Here is a 26,929-nt window from a genome sequence, read left to right as displayed (position 1 = left end):
GAGTTTAAAATATATAGGGCCTGGAGACATGCTTCAGGGATTAGGAGCACCAGCTGATCTTCCAGATAAACCAGGGTCAGTTCCCAGGAACCACATAGCTACTCAGTCATCTGTAAATCCAGGTCCTGGAGATCCAGCACCCTCTTTTGGCCTCTACAGGCACCAAACACACAAGTAATGCACATACAGGCATGCAGACAAAACACTCATACATATAAAATGAAATTTAAAATATATTTAGACATTGTATAATATAGTTCAATGGGGTTGGGGATTTAGCTCAGTGGTAGGGCACTTGCCTGGTAAGCTCAAGGCCCTGGGTTCAGTCCTCAGCTCAGGGCGGGGGGGGGGGGGGGGGGGGAGGGGGGACGGGGACGGGACCAAAATATATTATAGTTCAAATTTTGAACAATTAACTAAGAACCATGTAATAATCCCTATGTTACATATTTCTATAACTGTATCCCACTATATTAACTTTTGTTTCTCTTTTTAATGTATCATTGAACCTTGGGACTTACAGCTTACTTGGCAGTTAATACTTGTCAGTTTTCATTTTAACATTAAAAGAAAAAAAGTAGTTGAATTTTTTTTTCAAAAGCTATGTTTTAAGGACTATTAAAACATAATAAGGGGGTTGGGGATTTAGCTCAGTGGTAGAGCGCTTGCCTAGCAAGCACAAGGCCCTGGGTTCAGTCCCCAGCTCCGGAAAAAAAAAAAAAAAGAAAGAAAAGAAACGGAAAAAAAATGCGTGTAATTTTTTTTTTATTTTAGGCCAAGCTGAAGAAGCAAAATTTAAAGAGACCCAGCTACGAAATGAACTAAAAGCACACAATATTGATATTCCTGCAACACAACAGGTGCAACTCCCCAGTGTTCATTACATTTTTTATTAAATTTAACTCCTTTTATTAGGAATTCTACAGCCACTGCTGTTTTTACCTTTATGGTGTGTGTGTGTACATATATCCACATGTGCATGGTTGCACAGTGCCGTGGCATACATGTGCATACATGTGCATACATGTGCAAGTCAGAACAGCCTCCATCTTCATGTGGATTTGGCTTAGGGGCAAGCATTTCTCCTCTGACCACACGTGTACCATGGCATGCACATAATGCACACACTATGTTCGATTTCGTGATGTAGTTATTTCATGCATGTGAATGTTTTGCCTGCATACAGATTGGAACACCTGGGACTGGGGCCTTGAATTGGTTGAGAGCCACCATATAGATGCTAGAAACTGAACCCTGATCCTCTGTAAGAATAGTAAATTCTCTTCATTGCCATGCCATCTCTTCAGCCCCACAATATGTTTTTAAGTATAGAGACTTTTTAGCTTATATTCTTTTGTGTTTGTGATAGAATTTTTTTAAAATTTTTGTCCTTTCCCCCTTCCCCCTTCCCCCTCTGTGATATAATTTTAAATAGAAGATAGCCACACAGTGTGTTTATTTTTATCTTTTGCTTTGCCGTGTTTTTTTTTTTTTTTCTTCTTCTTTTTTTTCCCCCCAGAGCTGGGGACCAAACCCAGGGCCTTGTGCTCGCTAGGCAAGCGCTCTACCGCTGAGCTAAATCCCCAACCCCTTTGCCGTGTTTTTGTTTTTTGCTTTTTGGTAGATAGAATCTTGCTACGTGATTCAAATTCTTCATTCCTCAACCGTGTGAAGGCACAGATTACCAGCGGATACCGATGGATCTGGCTAGGCAGTATATTTTGTGACTAAGAATTTTTTTTAAAGCACTGAACAAAGAGCTCAGTGTAGAGTATGAGTTTAAGATGTGTAAGAGCCTAGTAAGGCCCCAAGTATTCCCTCCACAGAAGAAGGCTCTCTGTCTTTGGGAGTGTAGCTCAGTGATGAGAGTACAGGTGTAGCTTGCCATGGTCTGGTTTCATGGCCCAGAGTCCATGGAATATATGTCTGTGTAGTAGATGTACATTGAGAGCTTTCTATCAAGTAGTGCCTATCTGAATAACTTTCTCAAGTACTCCAAATTACTGATTTTTCCTTGGTTGCCTGTTACAAAAACAATTGGCCTTGTTGATAAATTTTCCTTATTGATTACAGATACCTCACATTGAAGCACTTTTGGAAAAAAAGATAGCAGAACAGAATGAGCTTAAAAAGAGGCCCAGAAGATTGTGTACTCTTCCAAACTACACTAAACGCAGTGGAGATATTTTGGGAAAGGTTTGTGTTTTAAGCTTTTTAAGAAACAGTACATATTGTTACTTTGCGTTGTTTAGACTATGTCTTTTCTCTCTCCTGCACTCACTGCACAGTTCTGAGGACTGAGTCCAGGGCTTCCCATATCCTAGGCAGCACTTTACTACTGAGCTACACCCCCTGTCTTCATCTCCGTCTTAATTAATTCTTCCCATTAGTCTATTATGAATTAGAAAAGTAGAGTACATATTATGATATGTCTGTAGTGGAATAAAAATCCTTATTTCTAGGCAGTTTTGTGTTTCCAGATCAGATACAGACCTAATTGTACTAGCACAGCACAGAGATTTTAGAAGTATATCCCAGTGGTAGCAGGCTTGAAGCAAGAATGCTTGTGACCATAGGCAAGTATTTGTAAGAAAATAATATATTCTAATTCCCAATGAAACAATGATTCTTATTTGTAAAGGTATTTTAAATATATGCTTAACCTTGAAACTTGTTTTATTGCGTATCTTTAAGTATACTTCATGATGACCAAGACCTTCCCTATTGTAGACATTAAGTGTGCAATAAGTTTGTTTAATTAGCCGACAAATTTTTCCATTTTTTTAAAAATTTCTGTGTGTTTTTATTAAAATCGGCTTTAGATTGCACATCTAGCACAGATTGAAGATGACCGAGCCGCCATGGTTATTTCTTGGCATCTAGCAAGTGACATGGACTGTGTGGTTACCCTGACCACCGATGCTGCTCGCTGCATCTACGATGAGACTCAAGGTCGCCAGCAAGTGTTGCCCCTCGATTCTATCTACAGGAAAACTCTTCCAGATTGGAAAAGGTTAGAGAACAAAATGGAAGTGGTACTTGTCTAGTTTGTTGTTTTGCAGTGCTGGGGATCAAACCCATGGCCTCATACAAGCTGAATACAAGTTATTCTACCTTCTCGGTCACGGTGATCTTATTGACTTAACAAACTTGTGTTTGAGTTCCTACTTTCCTTCCGTCCTAAGTTATAATATTACAGGCCGTTACCTGCCCTTCTGCTGTTAATTAGTACTTGTTTTAGGAGCATAAGCTATCCAACACATCAAAACAACTGTCTAAATAAGGTGTGTGTGTGTGTGTGTGTGTGTGTGTGTGTGTGTGTGTGTGTGTGTGTGTGTGTGTGTCTGTGTGTGTCTGTGTGTCTGTGTGTCTGTGTGCACATACATGCAGATGCACATCTGTGTGCAGGCCAGAGGTCTCACTGACTTTGGTATTTCTGAATACGTCTGCTAGATTGGCTAACTGATGAGCTCCAAAGATCCAACTATTGCCACATCACCAATACTGGAATTATAGATTCATGCCACACCTAGGCTTTCATACTTGTACCATATGCACTTTACCAAAGGTGATAGTTTTTATGAGAAAACATTTCCATTTAGGAAGGCGGCCTATGTCTTCATAATTTCTGAAGACCCAGTGGAGTTTGTGGGCATAGTAGGGGTAGCTGCTAGAGAGGTGACTCAGTCAATAAAGTGCTTCTTGTCTATCAAAAAGAACGGAGTTCAGACTGCCAACACCCACATGAAAACCAGACTTGTCGCTCCTCTGTAATGCCATTGCTGGTGAGGCAGACAGGAGGATCCCTTGAGGGTTCCAGGTTCAATAGGAGATCCTGCTCAAAACTAAAATGAGTAATTGAGGAAAATAGCGGACCTCGTCCTCTGATCTACACACACACACACATCCTGAGAACTGCTGGACTCATACATAAGAACTGCACAGGATAAAGGTCCAGCCAGTCCATGTGTAGCATGCGAGAAGAAGGAACTTAGAAGCACTGGCCTCTGACTAAGGAGCTGTTAACAATGGCTCCTGAAAGGAGGAATCTGTGCTTGAAGGGTGTGGGCCCTGGCTAGTTAACATGCTCCATTGGATAGCCCCACACCCATGAACAAATGGGCAGCACAAATTGGACTCACTATTTATAAAAAAGAAAAAGATAAAAGAGGAGGTAGACAGGGACGTAGATCTGAGAGGAATTGGGGAAATGATAAGAGGTGAATACGCATGTATTAAATTCTCAAAATAGCTATAAAAATACTAAAATGTAATGTAGGCAAGATGTCTGCAAGCAAAATTTGCCCTAGAATGTTGGCTCTATTTGTGTTCAGTGCCCTTACACCCCCTTTTTGGGGAAGGAGTATTTCACTTCTTTTCTATGTAGCCCTGGCTGTCCTGAAGCTCTCGAGTGCTGAGATTAAAGGTGCACACACACAGACTTAAGAACGAGTATTCAGAGGGAGAGAGAAGCACGTAAGAATCAACTGTAGTGTGTAGCATGTGCTGTTTGCCAGAATCTCAGGAGTCACTAAAGCAGATACTTTATATGGCAAATCTTCATTTCTAGGGCAGAATATGTGATTACGTAATGTACATACATTTACTATGGTTTTCTAAGTGTATTTTTTTCATTTAAATATTATGCCTTGTTTAGTACCTCTCTTTTGTTTTTTATTGTAGACCTCTACCTCATTTCCGAAATGGTAAATTACATTTTAAGCCCTTTGGTGATCCAGTCTTTGCCCGAGATTTGTTAACATTCCCAGATAATATTGAACATTGTGAAACAGGTAAAAGATACTGTGCTAATTTTCATTTTGCTCAACTATTACATTTCTGATATAAATCTATTATTTATTAACTGAAATTTTTTGTTCTTATAAATGCTACTTTTATGAATATTTAATTTTTTATATTTTGATGTTTTTAGTTTTTGGTATGCTGTTAGGAGACACCATTATTTTGGATAACCTAGATGCAGCCAATCATTATAGAAAAGAGGTATGTACTTTATTTATTCTTTTAAATCACTTTATTTTAAAAAACAGAGACCTAAAAACGCCACACAGACAGATCAACATAGCCACATAAGTGGTCATTTACCAGACCCACAGTCTGCATCTCAGTGAACTCCTCAAAGTTAGAAGAGCCTCTCGGAGGACTAGAGCTCAGCTTTGGATCTCACACCTGCACTCTCAGGTGTGCTGCTGTGCACACTGCCCTCTGTTCTGTTGTGTGCTGTGCTCACATGACCATTGTGAGGGAGAACGTGAGGTTCTTTTATTTTTTGGGTGACCTTTCTTAATATTTGAGATTCTTTCTAAGACTACCCATTTTCTTGCAAATTTTGTGATTTCATTTTTTTTTAAAGCTTGGTAGTGGGGCTGGGGATTTAGCTCAGTGGTAGAGCGCTTACCTAGGAAGCGCAAGGCCCTGGGTTCGGTCCCCAGCTCCGAAAAAAAGAACCAAAAAAAAAAAAAAAAGCTTGGTAGTATGCCAGATTTTTTTATCCATTCATCTTTTGATACACAACTAAGTTGTCCCTATATCCTTGCTACAGTGAGTTGAGCTGCAGAAAATTCAGGGTGTGGGTATAAAAATTGTTCTGTGTAGGTCTCTGTGCATATACCCAGGAGAGAAGTAGCTGGGCTTTCAGTCGAGAGGACGATAGTACCCAGAATTTATAAAGAACTGCATAAATAAAATAAATACCAAGGGACTAAAACTGCCAGTCAACAAATGGGCTAAAGAATTGAATAGACACATGACCAATAACCATTTTTAAATAAGGACTCAACATCCCTAGGGACTAGAATAATACAAATTAAAGCTGTTGTGAGATACGACTTAACCCCAGTCAGAATGGCCATCATAGGAAGTCTGGCACATAATATGGAGAAAGAAGAAAATGTAGAGAAAGAGAACTTTGATTTACTGTCGATGGGAGTACAAATTGATACAGCCATTATGGAAGCTAGTTTGAAACTTCCTCAGAAAATTAGAAATAGAGCTATCATATGTCCTTTATTTCTTTTAAAATTTGTAGCTTCTAATTATAGAATTTTTAAGTTTTAATGTAGCAGAGCGTGTGTGTGTTTGTGCACGTGCACGCATGCGTGCATGTATACGCATGTGCATGTGGTGTGTATAAAATTCCATTAGTCAGGCTTATAGTGCATACTTGTGAGGTAGGAAGAGATCTGGAGTTTCAGGCCAGCCTGAGTTACTTAATAAGACTCTGTCTCAAAAGAAAGAAAAAATGTCATTCCATTAGATGATATATAAACAAATGACTGGCCTTGTGAAAACCAATGCAAAACTTACCATAAAATTGAGACAAATTAAAATGAGATGAATATGGTATCTAAAACTGAAAAGGGACAGTCTCTCATTAGAAAAGCTATAACTTGTGCTCGCTTCGGCAGCACATATACTAGAAAAGCTATTAACTTGCATATATAATTGAAATTTTTATATCATATCTGTTGGCTTAGAAGTCCATATTCAGGGCAGTCAGAAGAGTTGATTTCTTCTAAGAGCCATGAGTGAAAGAAGAGTCTGTTTCAGGGTCTTGTGCTTTTCCTTGTAATTGGCTAACTTCCTCATGTCTCTTCTAATGAATGTGTGATCATGTCTACATTTTCCTGATAATGATGAAAGCAATGACATGGGATTAAAGACTGAATAACCTTGGCCTGTTCACTTCTGTAAAAAAAAAACTATTTCTCAGCTGCTTACAGTGGCTGACATTTTAAATTTCAGTTCCTGAGGACGGTGTGAATACAAGGCTAACATGCACAACATACTGAGTTCTAGGCCAGCCTAGGACAGACTGTAAAACCTATCTCAAAGAAAAATACTCTTTTATTTAAAGACCACATCATTGTGTTATAGCAGTAGTTCTCACCCTTCCTAAGGCTGCAACCCTTTAATAAAATTCCTCATGTCATGATGACCACCTCCCAACCATAAGATTATTTCATTGTAGCCTCATAACTGTAATGTTGCTACTGTTATGAATCATAATGTAAACATCTGGCATGCAGGATGTCTAACATGAGGCTCACAAGGGTTGCCAACCTGCTGGTTAGAGAACACTACTAGATAGAGGTTTTAGAGCCAAAGACATAATGGGTTTGGCTTAAAGATTTTTGAAGGAACAGTTGTTTGTTGTTAGCAGCTTTGAAGGCCGCTAGGCTCAGCAGCCCTTAGCATCTTTACAGGAGGAGGGTTCACCCTTGTAACGTCTTTAACTTTTGCATAACAGACATCCATGTGTGTGTAGGCTTTGGTGTTAGTTAGGGTTTCTGGTTTTTTAAGTTTTGCTTTATTTTTCTTTTTTTTTTTCAGGTTTTTTTGGGGGGTCTTTAACTTTATTTAATTTTTGGGTTTCTTTTTATTTTACATTTCAAGTGTTATCCCCCTTTCCCAGTTTCCCATCCATAAACTCCCTATCACATCTCCAACCTTCTTCTATGAGGGTGTTCCCCCTCCCCAAACACCCACCCCTTCCCTCCTCCCTGCCCTGACATCCCTCTCACACTGTCGGGTCCAGGACCGAGGGCTTCTCCTCCCATCATGTCCATCTGCTACATATGCAGCTGGAGCCATGGCTCAGTCCATGTGTAATCTCTGGGCGGTGGTTTAGTCCTGGGAGCTCTGGTTGGTTGGTATTGTTGTTCTTATGGGGTTGCAAGTCCCTTCAGCTCTTTCAATCCTTTTTCTAATTTCTCCAATGGCGATCCCCTCTCAGTTCAATGGTTGGCTGCTAGCATTCTCCTCTGTATTTGTCATGCTCTAGCTGGAGACAACAATATCAGGCTCCTGTCAGCATGCACTGCTTGGCATCAGCAACATTGTCTAGGTTTGGTGGCTGTATCTCCAGGTGGAGCAGGCTCTGAATGGCTGTTCCTTCAGTCTCTGCTCCAAACTTTGTCTCCATATTTCCTCCTATGAGTATTTTTGTTTCCCCTTTTATGAAGGACCGAAGCACATGCACTTTGGTTGTCTTTCTACTTGAGCGTCATGTGGTCTGTGGATTATATCTTGGGTATTTTGAACTTTTGGGCTAATATCCACTTATCAGTGAGTGCATACTATGTATGGTTTTTTGTGATTGGGTTACCTCACATAGGATGAGAATTTCTAGTTCATTCCATTTGCCTATGAATTTCATGAAGTCATTGTTTTTGATAGCTGAGTAGTACTCAATTGTGTGGATATACCGCATTTTTTGTATCCATTCCTCTGTTGAAGGGCATCTGGGTCCTTTTCAGCTTCTGGCTATTATAAATAAGGCTGCTATGAACATAGTGGAGCTTGTGTCCTTATTATATGTTAGAGCATCATTTGGGTATATGCCCAGGATTGGTATACCTGGGTCCTCAGGTAGTGGAATGCACAATTTTCTGAGGAACCTCCAAACTGATTTCCAGAGTGGTTGTACCAGTCTGCAATCCCACCAACAATGGAGGAGTGTTCCTTTTTCTCCACATCCTCGACAGCATCTGTTGTCACCTGAGTTTTTGATCTTAGCCATTCTGACGGGTGTGAGGTGAAATCTCAGGGTTGTTTTGATTTGCATTCCCCTTATGACTAAAGATGTTGAACATTTCTTTAGGTGCTTCTCAGTCATTCAATATTCCTCACATGAGAATTCTTGGTTTAGCTCGGAACCCCACGTTTTAATAGGGTTATTTGTCTCCCTGCAGTCTAACTTTGTGAGTTCTTTGTATATTTTGGATATAAGCCCTCTATCAGTTGTAGGATTGGTAAAGATCTTTTCCCAATCTGTTAGTTGACGTTTTGTCTTAATGGCAATGTCCTTTGCCTTGCAGAAGCTTTGCAGTTTTACGAGGTCCCATTTGTCGATTCTTGATCTTAAAGCATGTGTTCCAAGCTCTTCCACACTTTTTCTTTTATCAGTTTGAGTGTATCTGGTTTTATGAGGAGGTCCACATAACTTAAGTCTGCTTGGACTTAAGCTTTATACAGGGTGATAAGAATGGGTCGATTTGCATTCTTCTATGACCTCCAGTTGCAACACCACCATTTGTTGAAAATGCTATCTTCTTTCTACTGGATAGTTTTAGCTCCTTTGTTAAAGATCAAGTGACCATAGGTGTGTGGGTTCATTTCTGGGTCTTCAATTCTATTCCAATGATCTATCTGCCTGTCTCTGTACCAATACCATATAGTTTTTATCACTATTGCTCTGTAATACTGCTTGAGTTCAGGGATAGTGATTCCCCCGGAAGTTCGTTTACTGTTGAGGATAGTTTTAGCTATCCTGGGTTTTTTGTTATTCCAGATGAATTTGCAAATTGCTCTTTCTAACTCTAGGACTAATTGAGTTGGTATTTTGATGTGGATTGCTTTGAATGTGTAGATTGCTTTTAGCAAAATGGCCATTTTTTACTATATTAATCCTGCCAATCTATGAGCATGGGAGATCTTTCCACCTTCTGAGATCTTCAATTTCCTTCTTCAGAGACTTGAAGCTCTTATCATATAGATCTTTCACTTGCTTGGTTAAATTCACACAGAGGTATTTTATATTATTTGTGACTATTATGAAGGGTGTCGTTTCCCTAATTTCTTTCTTGGCTTATTTCTCTTTTGTGTAGAGGAAGGCTACTGATTTGTTTGAGTTAATTTTATACCCAGCCACTTTGCTGAAGTTGTTTATCAGGCTTAGAAGTTCTCTGGTGGAACTTTTGGGGTCACTTAAGTATACTATCATGTCATCTGCAAATAGTGATATTTTAACTTCTTCCTTTCTGATTTGTATCCCTTTGACCTCCTTTTGTTGTCTGATTGCTCTGGCTAGAACTTCAAGAACTATATTGAATAAGTAGGGAGAGAGTGGGCAGCCTTGTCTAGTCCCTGATTTTAGTGGGATTGCTTCAAGTTTCTCTCCATTTAGTTTAATGTTAGCAACTGGTTTGCTGTATATGGCTTTTACTATGTTTAGGTATGGGCCTTGAATTCCTATTCTTTCCAGGACTTTTATCATGAAGGGGTGTTGAATTTTGTCAAATGCTTTCTCAGCATCTAATGAAATGATCATATGGTTTTTTTTCTTTTGAGTTTGTTTGTATAGTGGATTACGTTGATGGATTTCCATATATTAAACCATCCCTGCATGGCTGGGATGAAGCCTACTTGATCATAATGGGTGATCATTTTGATGTGTTCTGGATTTGGTTTGCAAGAATTTTATTGAGTATTTTTGCATCAATATTCATAAGGGAAATTGGTCTGAAGTTCTCTTTCTTTGTAGGGTCTTTGTGTGGTTTAGGTATAAGAGTAATTGTGGTTCATAGAAGGTATTGGGTAATGTTCCTTCTGTTTCTGTTTTGTGGAATAGTTTGGAGAGTATTGGTATGAGGTCTTCTATGAAAGTTTGATAGAATTCTCCACTAAACCCATCTGGTCCTGCCCTGCTTTTTTTGGGAGACTTTAATAACTGCTTCTATTTCTTTAGGAGTCATGGAACTGTTTAGATGGTTTATCTGATCCTGACTTACCTTTGGTACCTGGTATCTGTCTAGAAAATTGACCATGTCATCCAGATTTTCCAGTTTTGTTGAGTATAGGCTTTTATAGTAGGATCTGATGCCTTTTTGATTCCTCCGACTCTGTTATGTTTCCCTTTTCATTTCTGGTTTTGTTAATTTGGGTACTCTCTCTCTCTGTCCTCTGGTTAGTCTGGCTAAGGGTTTAACTATCTTTTTTATTTTTTTTTTTCAAAGAACCAGCTCCTGTTTTTGTAGAACCTTTATAGAGTTTTGTTTTTTGTTTTTTGGGGTTTTGTTGTTGTTGTTGTTTTGTTTTGTTTTTTTGTTTTTACTTGGTTGATTTCAACCATAAGTTTGATTATTTCTTGTCTTCTACTTTTCTTAGGTATATTTGCTTCTTTTTGTTCTAGTGCTTTTAGGTGTGCTGTTAAGCTGCTAGTGTATGTTCTCTCGTTTCTTTTTGGAAGCACTCAGAGCTATGAGTTTTCCTCTTAGTGCTGCTTTCATTGTGTCCCATAAGTTTGGGTATGTTGTGCCTTCCTTGTCATTAAATTCCAAAAAAAGTCTTGATTTCTTTCTTTCAGGGTAGGTTTTTCTGTGTAGCGCTGGCCACCTTGGAACTCTTTCTGTATACCAGGATAGCCTCTGTCACCACCCAATTCCAGTTCAGCCTGCTAGCTGAGCCCTCTATGTAGCTCCTGCCCCCAGCATCTACCTTCTGTGTTCACATTAGAAAGCATCTGAATCTAAATCAAAACCAACAATGTGTAATCATTTCCTTAACAAAACCAAGTACTTTGAAATTTGAAGATTTTTTTAGCTCACTACCAGGCAGTGATGGCATATGCCTTTAATCTCAGCAGAGGTAGACAGATTTTTAAGTTTGAGGCCAGTTTGGTCTACAGATCTAGGATAGCCAGGGCTATATAGAGAAACTGTCTTGAAAAAACAAACAGAAAAATTGGCTCAGTAAATTTACTGTAATTTTTTTTAACTAAGCCAGGCGTAGTAGCTCACACCTGTAGTCCTAGCCCTCAGCTGGCTCATAGAGTTGAATTACATGGTGTAACTGCACACACACACCAAAACAATAAAGTGACTACTCATTTTGTTGCATTTTAATTTTTTTTCAATGCCAGATATAACACCAAAAAGAATAAAAGAAACAAAAATAACTAAAAGTGCCAGTTTTCTAGAAGAGCATCTATGAAGTGCTGCTGGAATTATATTTCCTTTTTTTAAAATGTAATTTTATTTCTGTAAATTGTGTATATGTAAATATTTTATATAATTCAGATACTATTTAAGCTTTAATGTTAGGTTGGATTAGATATTTGTAATGTACTAAATTATAATGCTCTTCAGTCACACTTGGGGATGGTGTGTGTGTGTGTGTGTGTGTGTGTGTGTGTGTGTGTGTGTGTGTATGCACAAGTTCATTCTATCGGAAGATCTCGAATGGAGTGCCGCAGTAGCCATCCAACTTTTCCTTGAGCCAGGGTCTCCCTGAAAGTGGAGCTTGTGCTTTTGTTTGGTTGGAGTGGGATAGGATTTAGGGACTAGGGGCTGCCTGATTAGCAGGCTCCGTTGATCTATGTGGATGCTATGAATCCACCATCTATTCCTCATGCTTGTATGGTAAAACACTCTTACCCATTGCCATTGCGTGATCTCCAGAGCCCCTTCAAGCACTTTTTAATGTATGTGTTCTGTTTCCCTGTAGAAGTGCTGTAACTTAGTGAGCTAGCTGTACTTCATTAGGCTATGTTTGATTGCATACCTAAATGGAATTACTGAGTACATTCCTAGAGATCGTAAAATGCTAAATCCAGTGAGATATTTTTATTCTGATTAATTGGAAGAATATAATTTTTTTTATTATTTAAGACCTTTATTAACAGATGCTTACAGTTTGTTGACTTTTTTGAAAAAATCAAGTTGTAAACTTTATTACAAATTAAAAATGAAGTTCTTAAAAATCTCAACTTGACCAGATATGAAACAATTTAAAAACCGTTAAAAGTGTATTGAGAAAAACCAGGCCTTTTTTTTTTTTCTCTTAAAAAACACGTTTGTCATTACATAAAAAGAGACATCTTTAGGTAAAAATAATAAAAACCCCATGCTGCATAGATAATGCACAGTTCTAGTGGATCTGGTCAACGGGCAAAAAGCAAGCACTTAAGGTCTTTAGCTCCAATCTTTGTTCATTTCTTATTGCTGGAATTTCATATTCATTTCTTCTTGTTGGATGACCAAACCGGATGATGGTAGCCGGCATTTACTCAGCCCCGCCCTGCTCAGCCTCCGGAACAGACGAATTCTCAGCTGGTGGATCGGCTGCTTTTGTCTCTTTGCCATCTTGTGGTTTAGGGTTTTCTGGGCGTCTGCTTAGGTAATTGAAGTTGCGGCATTGAGGTGGCTGCTGACCTTGGGTCTCATCTCCTTGATTTTCTTTGTCCTCTTCATTGCCATCCTCTCTAGACTGTCTTTGGCGAGGAGGGCCCCTGCGGAATCGTGGTCTGTAACCCCGATACATATTCTGTCTCACTGGTCTACCTTGCTCTCCTGCACCCTGGTTGTCAGCACCCTCCATCACTTCTCCTTGCACAGGGGGTTGGAATACTGTGGTCGATGCGCATAGGGTCTCCGCATGTAGTAAGGTGGGAACCTTCGCCTGCGATAGGGCCGGCGTTGTTGGGCCTGGCCTTCAGGAGCGCTTTCCGATCCCTCGTTCTTTTCCCCACTCTCACTATTGTGATAATTTTGCTGGTAATTGTGTGGAGGACCCCTACGACGTGGATAGAGTCTATAATGGTTACGGTCTGCCGCGTATTTACTGCCTTGAACTGGAACTCCACCAGGGCCTGTAACATTTGCTGCCTCCGCACCCTTTTCTCCTTCAACAACATCAAACTCCACAGTCTCTCCATCTCCTACACTGCTAAGGTACTTCCTGGGCTTATTCTTCTTTATGGCAGTCTGGTGTACAAATACGTCTTCCTTGGTATCATTCCTGTTGATGAAACCGTATCCGTTCCTTACATTGAACCATTTTACTGTTCCCAAAACCTTCGTTGCGACGACCTTCTTTTCCCTGCCGGCGGGCGCGGATGTGAGGCCGCCCGGGCCGCCACTACCCGCGCAGCAGCCGGTGGAGCGGGGCTTGGTGTCGGCGGCGCTGAGGGCGGGGGTGGCAGGCGACTGCTGGGTCTCGGCTTTGCTGCTCATGGTTGCGGTGATGGTGACTGGGGCTGCGGCTCCCCCCCCCCCCCCCCCCCCGGTGTGATGGTAACTAGGCCAGCGACTCCTTTTTCACCAGCTTAAGCTAGTTTAAGCTAGCATTTAGCATTTGAAAACTCGTCTGGCTCCCTCCTTGTCTATGGGCTTTTCCCCCAGGTCACTTTACAAAGCACTGACTTAATAATTTGTGAAGCCACCGCCACGCTATTAGTTCATTTATGCGTTGGATTTTTTTGTTGCTGTTGTTTTTGGTTTTGATTTGTTTATCTTTTTTTGTTGATATTGTTGTTTTGGATTTTTTTTTTTGAGGCAGTGTCTCTACAAGAGTCTTGGCTGTCCTGGAAATCACTTTATTTATGAGGCCCGCCTCAAACTCAGAGATCTGCCTGCCTCTGCCTCCCTAAGTGCTAGAATTAAAAGCATGTGTCACCATGCCCAGTGGATTGTGTCATTCATAGACTGAAGTTTAATTACTCTAGCAGTTGTAGTCAGTTTCTTGCTAATTAGTGTCTGTGTGCCCTCAATAGGTTGTTAAAATCACGCACTGTCCCACACTCCTGACTAGAGATGGAGATAGGATTAGAAGTAATGGGAAGTTTGGGGGCCTTCAGAATAAAGCCCCACCAATGGACAAACTCCGGGGAATGGTCTTTGGAGCTCCAGTACCAAAGCAGTGTGTGGACTTGGGGAAGCAGATAGGTAAGTTAAACATGGGTGAGTTTTCGGGCTTGTTTGTTGTTTAAACACAGTGTCTCAGGTTGGCCAGGAATTCACCATGGATTAGACATGGCCTTGAGTTTACTGACCATCTTCCCTCCACCTCTCAGTGCTGGGGTTGCAGGTTCTTATCACCCCACACCCAGCATCCCTGCTGTTGGGGTAGAACTGACTGATGGCTTTGCCTGCTAGGCCAGCACTCCGCCAACTGGGCCACACCCTAGATCCAGACCACAAAAGTATCTCCTGTGGACCCCCTGTTCTTCATCTATTGTATTTTGTTTTGTTTCCCAGTGGGAGGGGAGAGTGTTCTCCCACTGAGCTACAGTCCCAGCTGAATGAGTATCAAAATCCAATTTCTGATTTGACTTTAACATTCTCTTTGGGCTTATGTATTAAGAGTCTAATGTAACAAAAATGAAGTAGTTGGAATATGCTCTCTTCTTCCTTCATGAGTATGTTGCCATAGAGCAACAGTCTAGGCAGGGTTAGTCCTGCCTCTGTCTTATTATGTGTTAAAGCATATTCTGCCTTGTTAAATTAATAGTTTATTGATGATCATCTGTCTTGTCTCAGTTTATGGAGTTGAGGTTTGAGCCAGCCGTGGTAGCAGTGCCTGCCCTGACTATTTGGGAGGCTGAGGCAGGACGGCTCATTTGCATAAAAATTTGAGGCCAGAAAAACCCTATCAAAAATTATGTTTTTCATAAAGTGTGGTATGGACCCTTTTGGCAGCTGCCTCCTTCAAGTCAGCTGACGTAATCATCTGTGTCTGCTCTAAAATATACTGAGCAGGAAGTCCATGAGTGCTGTTACTTTACAGACTCCTGTTTTTATTTCATGAGGTCGTGATGTACTTGACATCTCTGTTCACCAAACACAGTGATTTCTTTTTTATGCTATTATTTTATACAATGAAAGTCACCATCTTAACTGTTTTTATTGCAAAAATCAGTACTGTTACATACTCTTACATGAATGTGCACTCTCTCTCCCAAAATGCACATTGCAAATCTAAAACTTAGTACCTTCCCATCCGTTTTCCCTGGCAGTCTTCCTTCTACTTGAAACTGTGAAATTGACTATTGTAGATAACCGAGAGAGGAGAAAGTGTGTGTTATCCTTTTGTGTCTGTTCAGTTGGCCTGAGGCATCAGGGCTTATCCACTATAGCAAATGATTGTTTCCTTTCTTGGGAACCCCAACTGATACTCCATTGTCATTACGTGCCACATTTCCCTCTTTTGGCTTTGTTTGCTTTGCTTTGGTTGAGACCATTTTTATTCTGTTGCCCTAGGCTGTCTTGACACCATGCAGCCCAGGCTTGCCTAGAATTCATGGTAATTCTTGTGCTTTAATCTCCCACATGTTGGGATTGCAGGAGGAGGCACAACCCGAGGCTACACTTTGTTCTCTTAGTATAATCCACACATAGAAAACTACGCATTTTCTAAACACAGCACTGATAAGGTTTATCAGAATTACACTATACTTACAATAAGAATTAAAAGTAAGGCTTGAGGATGAGGAGGACTGACTAGCGTGTTTAATCTGCTGCACTGCAGACAGTTTACAGTGAGTAGAACACTCAGCTCTACAGGAAAGTGCTCACTCATGTAATACTGCTTGAGTTTAGGGATAGCCAAGTCTGTCTGACACATCGTTCCTCACTTACCATGGCACAGGCTCACTTTGTCCATTTCTGTGCCTCATATGTCAATAGAAAGTACAGCTCATATCTGTCTTTTCATTCTCTGCTTCATATGTTGGTAGCTGGAGTTTGTCTTCATTATAGAATGATAGTGTTTAAATAGACTTTTAATTCAGCTGTTAAATTTGGGTAGCTCCCATTTGAGATACTACTTTAGCTTTAACAATTAAAACACAGAAGTTGGAGAAGATTGTGGGAGGGTCCATACACCTGCTTGTTTATGTTAATGACCTCATACACAGACTTCTGACCTGCCGGCTCTCAAACGATGACACAGAGGCATATATTTATTTATGAAGCCTAGGTCATATAGCTTGGACTTGTTCCCAGCTAGCTTGTTTAGACCTATTACTTGTATACAGCTCTTAGAATACTCACATTAGAATAACCCATTTATTCCAATCTATGTCCTGCCACATGGCCTGTTACCTTTCCTTCGATCCTAGAAATTGTTCCTCCTCCATGACTGCAGGCAAATTCCCCTTACCTCCTTTCCCAGAGTTCCCTTATCTCTGCTGAGAAGTCCCATTGGCTATTCAGCTCTTTATTAAACCAATCAGAAGGTGCCTTAAGCAGGAGAGAATGACAGAGACATACCTTCACAGTGTACAAAGTTATCTTAACAAAAAGCTACATGAAGGTTCCATCTCACTCCAGTCAAAAAAGGGTATCATCAAAACTCTTTTTGTTGGTGATAAGGACATCAGCAAAGTCCTTGTGCACTTATGGTCCAGTCACTATGGAAACCAATATGGAGGTTTTGAGAGAGATTAAAAATACCACAGGACCCAACAGAGCTCCTAGAGATTTATCCAAAAGAATTCATTAGCATATTAAAGAGATCACTGCCTGCCCTTAAAGCACATTTCACTATAGCCAAGTTAATGGAGCCATCTTACATGACCATTGACAAAAAAAATGGATAAAATGTGGTTCACATGGACTTCCGCTCCATCCATCCTTTTCCTGTTGGCGCGTGCGGTTGAGGCGGGGATCGCTGCCGCCAGTCTCTCGTTTTCATCACAGACACTTCTGCTGCAAAGATGGTCAACGTCCCTAAAACCCGAAGGACTTTGTGTAAGAAATGTGGCAAGCCCCAGCCTCACAAAGTGACCCAGTATGAGAAGGGCAGGATTCCCTGCATTCCCAAGGAAAGCTGCACTACGACCGGAAGCAGATGGCTACGACCGGCAGACAAAGCCAAGTTTTCGAAAGAAGGCCAAAACCATAAAGGTTGTGCTCAGGCTTGAGTGTGTTGAGCCCAACTGCAAATCTGAGAGGATGTTGGCCATTAAGAGATGCAAGCATTTTGAACTGGGAGGCGACAAGAAGAGAAAGGGTCAAGTGATCCAGTTCTAAAACTTGTGTTTTCTGAGAGGAAAATGCTGAAGCAGTAGAAAAATGACCTGCTAGAGAATAAAAGTTATTGTTACTGGTAAAAAAAAATGTGGTTCACATGCACAGTGAAAAATGAAGTCATGTCAGTTTGCAAGGAACTAGGTTTAGTTGGAGACAGTACGTCAGAGAGAATATATTGTTTTCTCTCCTTGTGAGCCCTAGATTTGTATACACTGATACAAGGTCTGTGGGCATAAATGATAAGAAAGAAGAAATGGGTCTGTGGGAATGTAGGATGGGCAGATGGGTGAGAGAAGAGTAGAGTAGGTGTGAGCTTTCAGTGCATTATATGTGTGAATAGAAAAACCTTTGTATCCCAGGATGATACCATTAATATTTTAGATCTGCACTCTTCCCATCCTCCCTCTTTATACAAAAACAAAGGATGTGAGGAGCTGAGTTGCTGTGTGTGCAGTCACAGTTAATACTTCGTTTTATTATGAACCAGGGGAAGGTGGTTTCTGTCAGTACAATGTCTAGTGCTCTTCTGCCCCCCCTCTTCTCTGGCTTTAACTGTGTGGAATCATATTGACTACTCTGTATCAGACATTTTCATATAGAAAACTTGGGGTATCTGGGAATGTAATTAGGGCATTTTCCTCATGTGTGCCAGGTCCTGGGTTCTATCCCCAGAACTTAAAAAAAAACAAAAAACCTAAAAATAAATAGAGGGTGGTCATTGAAAATTCATTCCTCACACAGAAATAAGTTAAAAAATTAAAATAAAGCTATCATGTGTTCTCTCAACTAGTTCTTTTTATTGAATGGTTCATGATTTTAAAATGTGTTGTCAATTCCTTTCTGTAAGACACGGATCTGGTGTGATATTCGCCCTTTATTCGGATGTCTGCTTGTTTGCAGATCTTATTCAGCAGTATCGAAATGCTCTGTGCAAGCTGAACTCCGTGAGGGCGGACTTGGACCATCAGCTGCAGTACCTCCACACACCCGACATGAAGAGGAAGAAGCAGGAGCTCGATGAGCAGGAAAAAAGCCTGAAGCGAATCGAGCAGAAGCTCGGTATGTGGCCGCTTGTGTGAGCCTCTGCTCAGTGACGAGCCCCACTTTACAAAAGAAAGAATGCAACAAGCGATTGAGGCCCTGAGCTGATCTCTTCAGCACCAGGCGGTCTGACAGATACATGCTTAAAGCTATCCTCTTACCCGCACAGTGTCCTAGTTAAGATTTCTATTGCTGTGGTGAACATCCTGACCAAAGGCAAACCGGGGAGGTTTCATTTCATTCAGCTTACAGGTTGCAACTGGTCATCCAGGGAAGCCAGGGTAAGAACTAAACGGAGGTCATGGAGAAACATTGGCTACCATCTTGCTCTCCGTGGCTGCTTTTACTTACTTATACAGTTGAGGACCACCTGCCTCGGGTGGCACCTCCTACAATGGGCTGGGCCCTCCCACATCAAACTGCCCCAGGCATGCACTCAGGCTGACGGTGGCAAGTCCCCAATTGTAGTCCTCATTCCAAGTGGCTCCAGTTGGTCTTTGTTGACAAAAATTAGTCATCACAAGAAGTAAGAGTATTGCTTTGAGTGCCTTCTCGCAGGTTTATGTATTTATATACGTTTGTTCTTCTTCCTTGTGCTTCACCAGTTCCTTAAACATTCTCTTGACAGGAATGACTCCTATGCGCAGGTGTAGTGACTCACTTTGTCTATCACCAAAGATTGAGGTGACTGAGTGTCCAATCCCCACTAAAAGAATGAGAAGAGAATCCATCAGACAGAATAGGTGAGCATATTTGGACCCGATTATCATTGGTTACTTTACCAAAGATCCTCTGTCGTTACACTTGAAAATCATTATAGATTTATTTCTGAATTTTCTGAGGCTGAGTTATTAAAAATAAAAACAGGTTTGGGATGGTAACTCGAGTAGAGTGCTTGTCTAGTGTGTGTGAAGTCCTTGTTTGGATCTCCTTTGTTTCCTGAAGTCACAGAACCACTGTATTCTTTCAGGAAATATCATTTTTTAGTGATACCCTACTATTTAGAAATGTTCATTATTTTTCTGTTATTAAAAGTCAGTAGAATGAAATTGGGGCATAAGTTTTAGACTATATTTTATTTAATGAGGTCACCAATTTTCTAAGTAGTAATGGGCACAATCATTTCTGTATTAGTTATTTCTAAAGCTTTATGTTTGATTCGCTCAATCAGATACCACTTGTGATTCATCAAAAACCCAACAGAGCCTTTGGCAACCTAACTTGGGATAGCTGTCCTTTTTATTTTAGATTTAGTAGATTTAGTAGGCTGCCTGTCTTACGGTCACTGTTGCTGTGATGAAACACCATTACCAAAGCAACTTGGAAAAGAGAAGGTTTATTTACTCACAGTTCCATAGAACAGTTCATCATCAAAAGCAGTAAGAACAGGAACTCAAGCAGGGCAGGAACCTGGAGCAGGAGCTGAGGCAGAGGCCATGGAGGCGGCTGCTTGCTGGCTTCCTTCCCCATGGCTTTGCTCACCCTGCTCTCTTATAGAACCCAGGACCACCAGCCCAGGGATGGCCCCACCCACAGTGGGCTGGGTTCTCCCACATCAATAAATAGTGAAGAAAATGCCCTACATAATGTATAATGTATAATGTATAATGTATAATGTATGACTATGTCAAGTTGACATAAAACTAGCCAGGATACCAGCCCACGAGAGAATAGAGTGGTATAGTTTTTATATATATTATTTCAAAAGATTTGACAGTATTTGAAAAACATTCTCATATCAACCATGAAACTTGTTATGTTTGGAATTGATGTCCCGTGTCCTCCCCTCCTGCATATTCAGCAAATACGTGAATGCTCACCTACGCTGCTGCTGCTCCATAGATAGAACTGACAGGGCTCTCGCTCGCCCTGTGCCGCAATCCTCTGCAAAATGACCATTTTAAAAGTAAACTGCTGTGTCGGAGGGAAGAAAATGGTGACAGAGATGAAACAGTCAGTGGTCAGGAAAAAGCACTGAAGCAGACCTGAGCAGGGGAAGGAATTGTGTATATAGGGTGATAGTGGCTACAGAGAGAAGCATGAAAGCTCTGAGGACAAGTATACAAATGTCACAAAGACAAAGCCTGGCAACTTTGCCACGACTTTGCCAAAGTAAAGTAATGGATGTGGGAAGTAAAAGTTGGTTACGTGTAACAGGGAAAAGAGGTAAAGGGAAGTTAACAGTGGAGAGGCCACACCACACACCTGAGACCCTAAAAGGCACTTGTCTTTAACTGTACTCAGAGAAAGTAATTTGATTCTAATGATCCTTCTGGTCATCTTTGTTCAGCTGGGGGGTTTGTGGGTGAATTAAGTGTGATGATAACAGCTCTCTTAGCTTTTTCCCTAGGGTCTACCTAGTTGGTACCATTCTGGAAGCAAAATGGTACACTCCTGCAGTCTTAGTACCCGGGAGGGTGAGGTGGGAGGACCTAGAGACTGAGGCCAGCATGAGCAAAATTGAGTTTGAGAATACTGCTAAATGATTCACCCCCATCTCAGCTCGCCCTTCACCCCAAGAAAGATCTTATAATAATATGGAAAAGAGAGAATTATTTTAGAAGTTGTTAGTAGTAGTGGTTATAATAATAGTTTACTACCTTCACCAAAGGCATACATGCATAAAAATTAAAGGTTTCGACTTACAAATTTGTATCCAAAATATTGATTAAATGTGTAAACAATATAAAAAATTGATTTTATTTTTGAGACAGGGTCTTGCTATGTAGACCAGGCTGTCCTGGAATTCATTGTGTGGACCAGGCTGACTTCAAACTCACAGAGATCTGTTCACCTCTGTCTGCCTGCCACATGTTTATGATCTGGTGAGGCTACTTGGCAAGGGGTTAGTTGTCGTTTACTGTGTGGGGCCTGGGGGTCATACCCAAGGCATCACGTCTGGCAGCAAGTGCCTTTGCATGCTGGCCCACAGTCTCCTTAATAGTATAGAAATATCAGAAAAAGAAGAAGTAATAATTACATATCTATAGCTTTGCAGATTTTACTTATTTGTGCTAACTCTTAACAAAAATCCCATATCGTGTTTATTAGCCCCAGTATGTCATTTGCTAGAAGAAACAACTGTATTCTGTGGAGTATTACAGAACTGTAACTTAAACATGGCGTTTGAGGAAAGTCTAGGTTTCAAGGGTACAAGTGTGAAAGAACGTGAGTCTTAGCCTGTGCTCCCATCAATATACGACTTTGTATTGGCCAAATGTCAAGAAGACACTTGCACTTCTAATTTGTTTTCTACTCATGGAAATTGTATTAAGGGGCTGGAGAGGTGGCTTGATGGTTAAGAGCACTTGTTCTTGCAAGGATCTGGGTTCAGTTCCCAACACCCACATGATGGCTCACCACTGTCTGTAACCCCAGATCCAGTGGATTAGATACTTCTTCTGATCTGTGTGAGGTCCTATATGCATGTAATGCATGTGAATAACTCAGGCATGCACATGTATATACTTAAACTAAGTAAAATAGCATAAATGTGGGGGTCTTTTAATTACAAGTTAGCAGTTTCTTTAAAATGTGTATCTGTTTGGAGGTACTGTCATCAAAGAATTTAGTTGTGTCTGCATGAGAGTACATAAATACCAAGGCATTTTCTGTGTTCATCACTACATGTGAGGGAAGGAGAATGAGAGATGGGACAGTCAGAGAGCGGCTGAGGCTGAGACCAGGGCTTCACACACTCATCTGTATCCTCAGCCAGTTCTTGAAATCATAATTTCATTCAAAAGGGGGAGCAGTGAGGGAGTAAATAATCTGCAGTTTGTATCTCAGATTACACTGTTCGCTGGAATTTAAATTGTTCATGTATGCTATAGACATACATATGAGGTATGTATGATTATTAAATAATTACAAATTAACCATTTACACTAAGGATCAGAGTTAGAGCAGAGTTCATGTGATAGGTAAGCATTCTGAAATGATCAAAGAATTTAGGAAAGGAAGCCACTAGTCTATATCATGGCGGTTGTTATGTTTTTACACTTCAGGAGGGGTTGTGTCTACAGCAGGTACATCAGCAGAGGTGGGGTGCGCACTGCTGCTGAGCTCACTGAGCGCGCCCGCTTTTGTCTCTTTCAGAAGACCAAAAGGTGATGTCCCCAACTGAGCATTTCTGAAGATGTCGATGATCCTGGCAAGAGTTTCCTGTTTCTCCAAATGGGCCTGGAAGCAGCTGCTCAACTTTTCAGAGTCTCACGGGGCAGCGCAGATTTACTAGGTTATTCCAGCCATTGGGCCCTTCAGTTGCTTGCTTGCAAATGTACACTTTTACCCAGTGGTGGTCATTCTAGCACTGAGGCGCTTCCTGCCCAGAGACGTAACTTCCTGTTCCTCAGCATAATCATGAATATATTAGAACTGTTTCTTAAAAACAACCTTTTTTATTGCCTTTTTGTGAACTTATTTAAAAACATGTTGTCTTTTGTGTAAGGGAAATTCTAGAACTAGATATTTAATTGTAAATATATGTGGAAAGTTGAATTCTGCATTAAAATGGAGAAAGCACAGGTGCCTGGGAATTTGTATGTTCAGAACACAAAAACATTGATGATGATAAGATATCCTAAAGACTGTGTCCTGTATAAACTGGCGATGGGACAGCCGGCAGACTGTATCCTGTATATACTAAGACGTAGTGGCATCAGTTTTATAGGAACTGTCTGAATTTATTAATAATCTATAGCCTCGGCTTCAACTCCACATTTGCATTATTTTCTAATTTTTTACAACTATTTTTAAGAGGTTAAAGAAAACATACATTGAATGCAGAGTTTTTAGGAATCTGTTGTATAAATATCTAAACTGTGCATTAATTCACGCTAACATACGCCATGTGTGTCTATGTAAGTGCAAGACTTTTGCTCTGTGAAGTTATTTTGTAAGGAATACTTTTGGTACAATTTCCTGTCCCAGGAAATATGTGTGTTTAATCCTTTCTGATTATACAGCAAGGTTAATAAACAATCATTTCTCCACCCAAACAAATTAGTGGTTTCATATATTAAAATTTAAGGCTCTGTCGAAGCTACCTTAGTACAACGTACTGACGTGACTCCTCCACGTTGCTGGAACTCAGTGTTTGCACTGTTGAAGACACAGGTCAGCCATGATAGAATCAGTTGCAGCTGTGGAGGAGCACCCTGTCATCCTAACATCCTCGGATGTATAGCAAGTCCAAGGCCAGCCTGAATTATATGATACCCATCTTAGAAAATCTGAAAACAGGGTGTTGGCAAAATGGCTCAGTGATGAAAAGCACTGGCTGCTCTTCCAGAGGACCTGGTTTCAATTCCCAGCACCCACATGGCAGACACACTGTAACTCTAGTTCTAGTTCCAGGAGATCTGACATCTTCACACAAACATATATGAAGGCAAAACACCAAAGCATATAAAATAAAATAAAAAATCTTAAAGAGGAAAAATCTGAAAACAATTTTTAAAAAATTAACCTTGCTCTTGCTCTGAGCTGTGGGGAGGAATAGGAGCTGGTGGCCAGCTCCAGGCCAGTCAAGGGAGGCAGTTCTTAGCACCCTGTCTGCGAACTGTGTCAGTAAGCAATCCATAAGGTGCCTAACATGACCAAAGAACAAATGAAGGAAAGCTGTTCCACTTGGGGATTCTCAGAACCTTTGGATCCTATGTGCAGACAGCTTTAAAAAAAGTATTAGAGCAAGGGAATTTGAATACATGCTTTAGCGAACGTGGAATGGAATATTTGCTAAGACTAAGATAGACAATAGATGAGAAATCTGAGAGAGAAGTAGAAGAGGTAAATAATAGACACATTGAACTTGGAAAAAAAATCAGGAAGAGTAAAACCAGGAGAACAAAGGAAACCCTGGCTAAAGAAAGCCTTCCTGTGGACACTGAGTCCCACATGATACCAGTGGTTAGAGAACTACTTAAAAGACATCCATTGTGGAAAAGGAACCACCTGCTTTGGTATAGAACCTTCAGAAGCAAACCTTGAGCCTCCAGGCCACTCTAGCCCTGAGTCAAGTTTCTTAATGAGATTCAAGAGACCACAAAGGAAACTGATAACTAGAGAGCACTCTTAGGTCTAAAAAAGAAAAACAAAACAAAACAAACAAACAAACAAACAAACAAAAGAACCATCAAGTCTTACAGGCTACCAGACAGCCAGGAACTAACTACTTCCTAGATGGAGTGGACAAGAGCAGGACACAAAAGTGAGTAAAGTGAAAGCACTTGGTGGTTCCACTGAAAACTAGATAATGTCAAAAAATAAAGGCCAGGCTTTATGAACAAATCTTTGGCAAAACTAACTAGAAAATTGCATGGTGAATGCAGGACTGCCCTCCTTGGTTAATGAATCTTCCTCCATGTGTGTCTCCCAGTAATAGATGATCCCAGTGGTAAGAAAATATAAACATGAAAAATCTGAAGAAGATCCTGGAGGAACCAGATAAAGACAATGGGGAAAGGGTGACGGTTATGTAAAAGCACACACTAATAGCCCTTCAAGAACAAGTAAGCACTTACAGAAAGAAGCAAGCCAGCAAACAACAAAGGTAGCAGCTCAAAGAGTTGTTGACTGTAATGGTATCTGGACTACTGACTGTAGGGAAGGCTGCAGAGTCTAGGTGTGATCGTGCTCATCTTTGATCCTGACACTTAGGAGACAGAGGCAGGCAGATCTCTGGAAGTTTGAGGACAACCTACTCTACGTAGTGAGTTCCAAGTCAGTCAGAGCTATCTAGGAATACTAGTAGAAATTATTTAATCCCAGCCCAGGGTTTCTACTCCACATTTGATTGTTTAGTTCCCAGATATATATACACACACACACACCCTTTATATTTACCATAAACCTTAAACAGCACAAGAGCTGGGCGAATACCTACCCTCCATGCAATTAGAGTCTACTTTCCTATGGATAATCACAAGTTATTAATATTTACTATGTTTCCTCTGAGCTGCTCTTAACTCTTAGTTCACCAGGCCTCAGGGTCATGTTTTTATGGCTCACCTAACCCATGGGGGCTTTTTCCTCCTCCTGTACCGCTTTTCCCCGTGGTTCTCTGACCCCAAGCCCATGAAGCCTAACCCCCACCTATGTCTGTCCCTTCTGCCCAGCTATGGGCTGTTGGCATCTTTATTTATGAATCAGAAATAGCTTGGGGGCGGGGTCACTTAGCTAGCTAGCATCTATGTGTGGACTCTCTGGGGCAATCAGTCTTGGAGGCCCAATGTTAGCATTAGAATACAACCCACTACAGAAGACCGTGACTCAAAAAACTAGTGAAAAATCTGGAATTCTGTGTTCTTTTAAAAACAGGAATAGTATAAGGATGTGCTTTCATTTTAATCCCACGTGTATGGATGTGGGGTGCTTCAGACTGTCCGAAGCAGCTGACTATGATTTGCCTTGGGCTCTAGCTGAGGCATGGTTTTGCCAGCTGCAGATAAAGTTTCTGCAATTGTGTGATGTTTGGAATTCTGGGAGCTATTCAGAGGGTATATGTTAGTAGGTCAAAGAACAAAAGGAAAGAAAAAAGTCTCCCTCCTCTCTAGTGATGGGGGTGGAACTAGGGAGGGAGATGGGAAGGAATAGGGGTGGGGACCCACAAAGTAGCAAAAAACCAGCAAGACAAAAGAAACACCTTAACTTGAGTGTTCCTTTCAGGCCTGTGAAATAAGTAGATTCTGAGGCTGTAAATCCAGACCCAGAAACTCCTTTCTGTACTCCAGTGGACAGGGAAGCTTTCAGTTCAGAAGAGTTCAATTTTGTTTGTCTGTTCACCAATAATGAGGAACTTCAGAATAAACTGCTTTGTGACGCATGCAGAAGACAGCAGTGCAGCAGACAAAGGCAGGCGTCAGAGGTGAGAAGACTTGTGATCCTGAATGCCAAGGTCTGCCAGGAACGCCAGATGCTGCTCAGCTGAAAACATTTCAGCAGGCTGGTTTTTTTTTTTTTTAAGATTTATTTATTTTATGTATTTGAGTACACGGTCTCTGTCTTCAGACTCACCAGAAGAGGGCATCATATCCCATTACAGATGGTTGTGAGCCACCATGTGGTTGCTGAGATTTGAACTCAGGACCTCTGGAAGAGCAGTCAGTGCTCTTAACCACTGAGCCATCTCTCCAGCCCAGCAGGCTGGTTTTAACCCTCTCAAAGTTAACGGTTTTCAGAAATCTTAGATCTGACTTGTTCGTCGTACTCTTGACTATGTGACTGTCCTGAAGAAAGCAGGTGAGTCCTGTATCCCTTCCTTCTGTGGGGTTGCTGAGTTCAGTGGTACTGAAGCCAGGGCAGTATACTTCTAGGCCAAAGCAGGAGCTGTGAGT

The 26,929-nt window shown here is 40.9% G+C and overlaps 1 protein-coding gene and 1 pseudogene across 5 annotated transcripts in view; one reads left to right on the top strand and one right to left on the bottom strand.

The window, feature by feature from the left end:
* Smchd1 (structural maintenance of chromosomes flexible hinge domain containing 1) overlaps window positions 1-23,597 on the top strand; it is a 148,414-nt gene extending 124,817 nt beyond the window's left edge. For 2 of the 5 annotated variants that reach the window (XR_015628698.1, XR_015628695.1), the window contains 8 exons: window positions 775-860; window positions 2,074-2,196; window positions 2,823-3,013; window positions 4,684-4,793; window positions 4,934-5,004; window positions 18,453-18,611; window positions 19,222-19,336; window positions 22,692-23,597. Coding sequence is in view for 1 of the 5 variants with exons in the window: in NM_001447330.1 (NP_001434259.1) it covers window positions 775-860; window positions 2,074-2,196; window positions 2,823-3,013; window positions 4,684-4,793; window positions 4,934-5,004; window positions 14,294-14,465; window positions 18,453-18,611; window positions 19,222-19,336; window positions 22,692-22,719 (1,055 nt within the window). In the remaining 4 variants the exon portion in view is untranslated. 5 annotated transcript variants of the gene reach the window in all.
* Ybx1-ps8 (Y box binding protein 1, pseudogene 8) lies at window positions 12,400-13,829 on the bottom strand (annotated as a pseudogene).
* Window positions 23,598-26,929: the final 3,332 nt, after the last annotated feature.

This window comes from Rattus norvegicus, chromosome 9 (assembly GCF_021556685.1).
Source record: "Rattus norvegicus strain SHRSP/BbbUtx chromosome 9, alternate assembly SHRSP_T2T, whole genome shotgun sequence".
In the NCBI taxonomy this organism is placed as follows: Eukaryota; Metazoa; Chordata; class Mammalia; order Rodentia; family Muridae; genus Rattus; species Rattus norvegicus.
The sequence above is the reverse complement of the archived record's forward strand: the minus strand, read 5'-3'. Positions and strand labels throughout refer to the sequence as shown.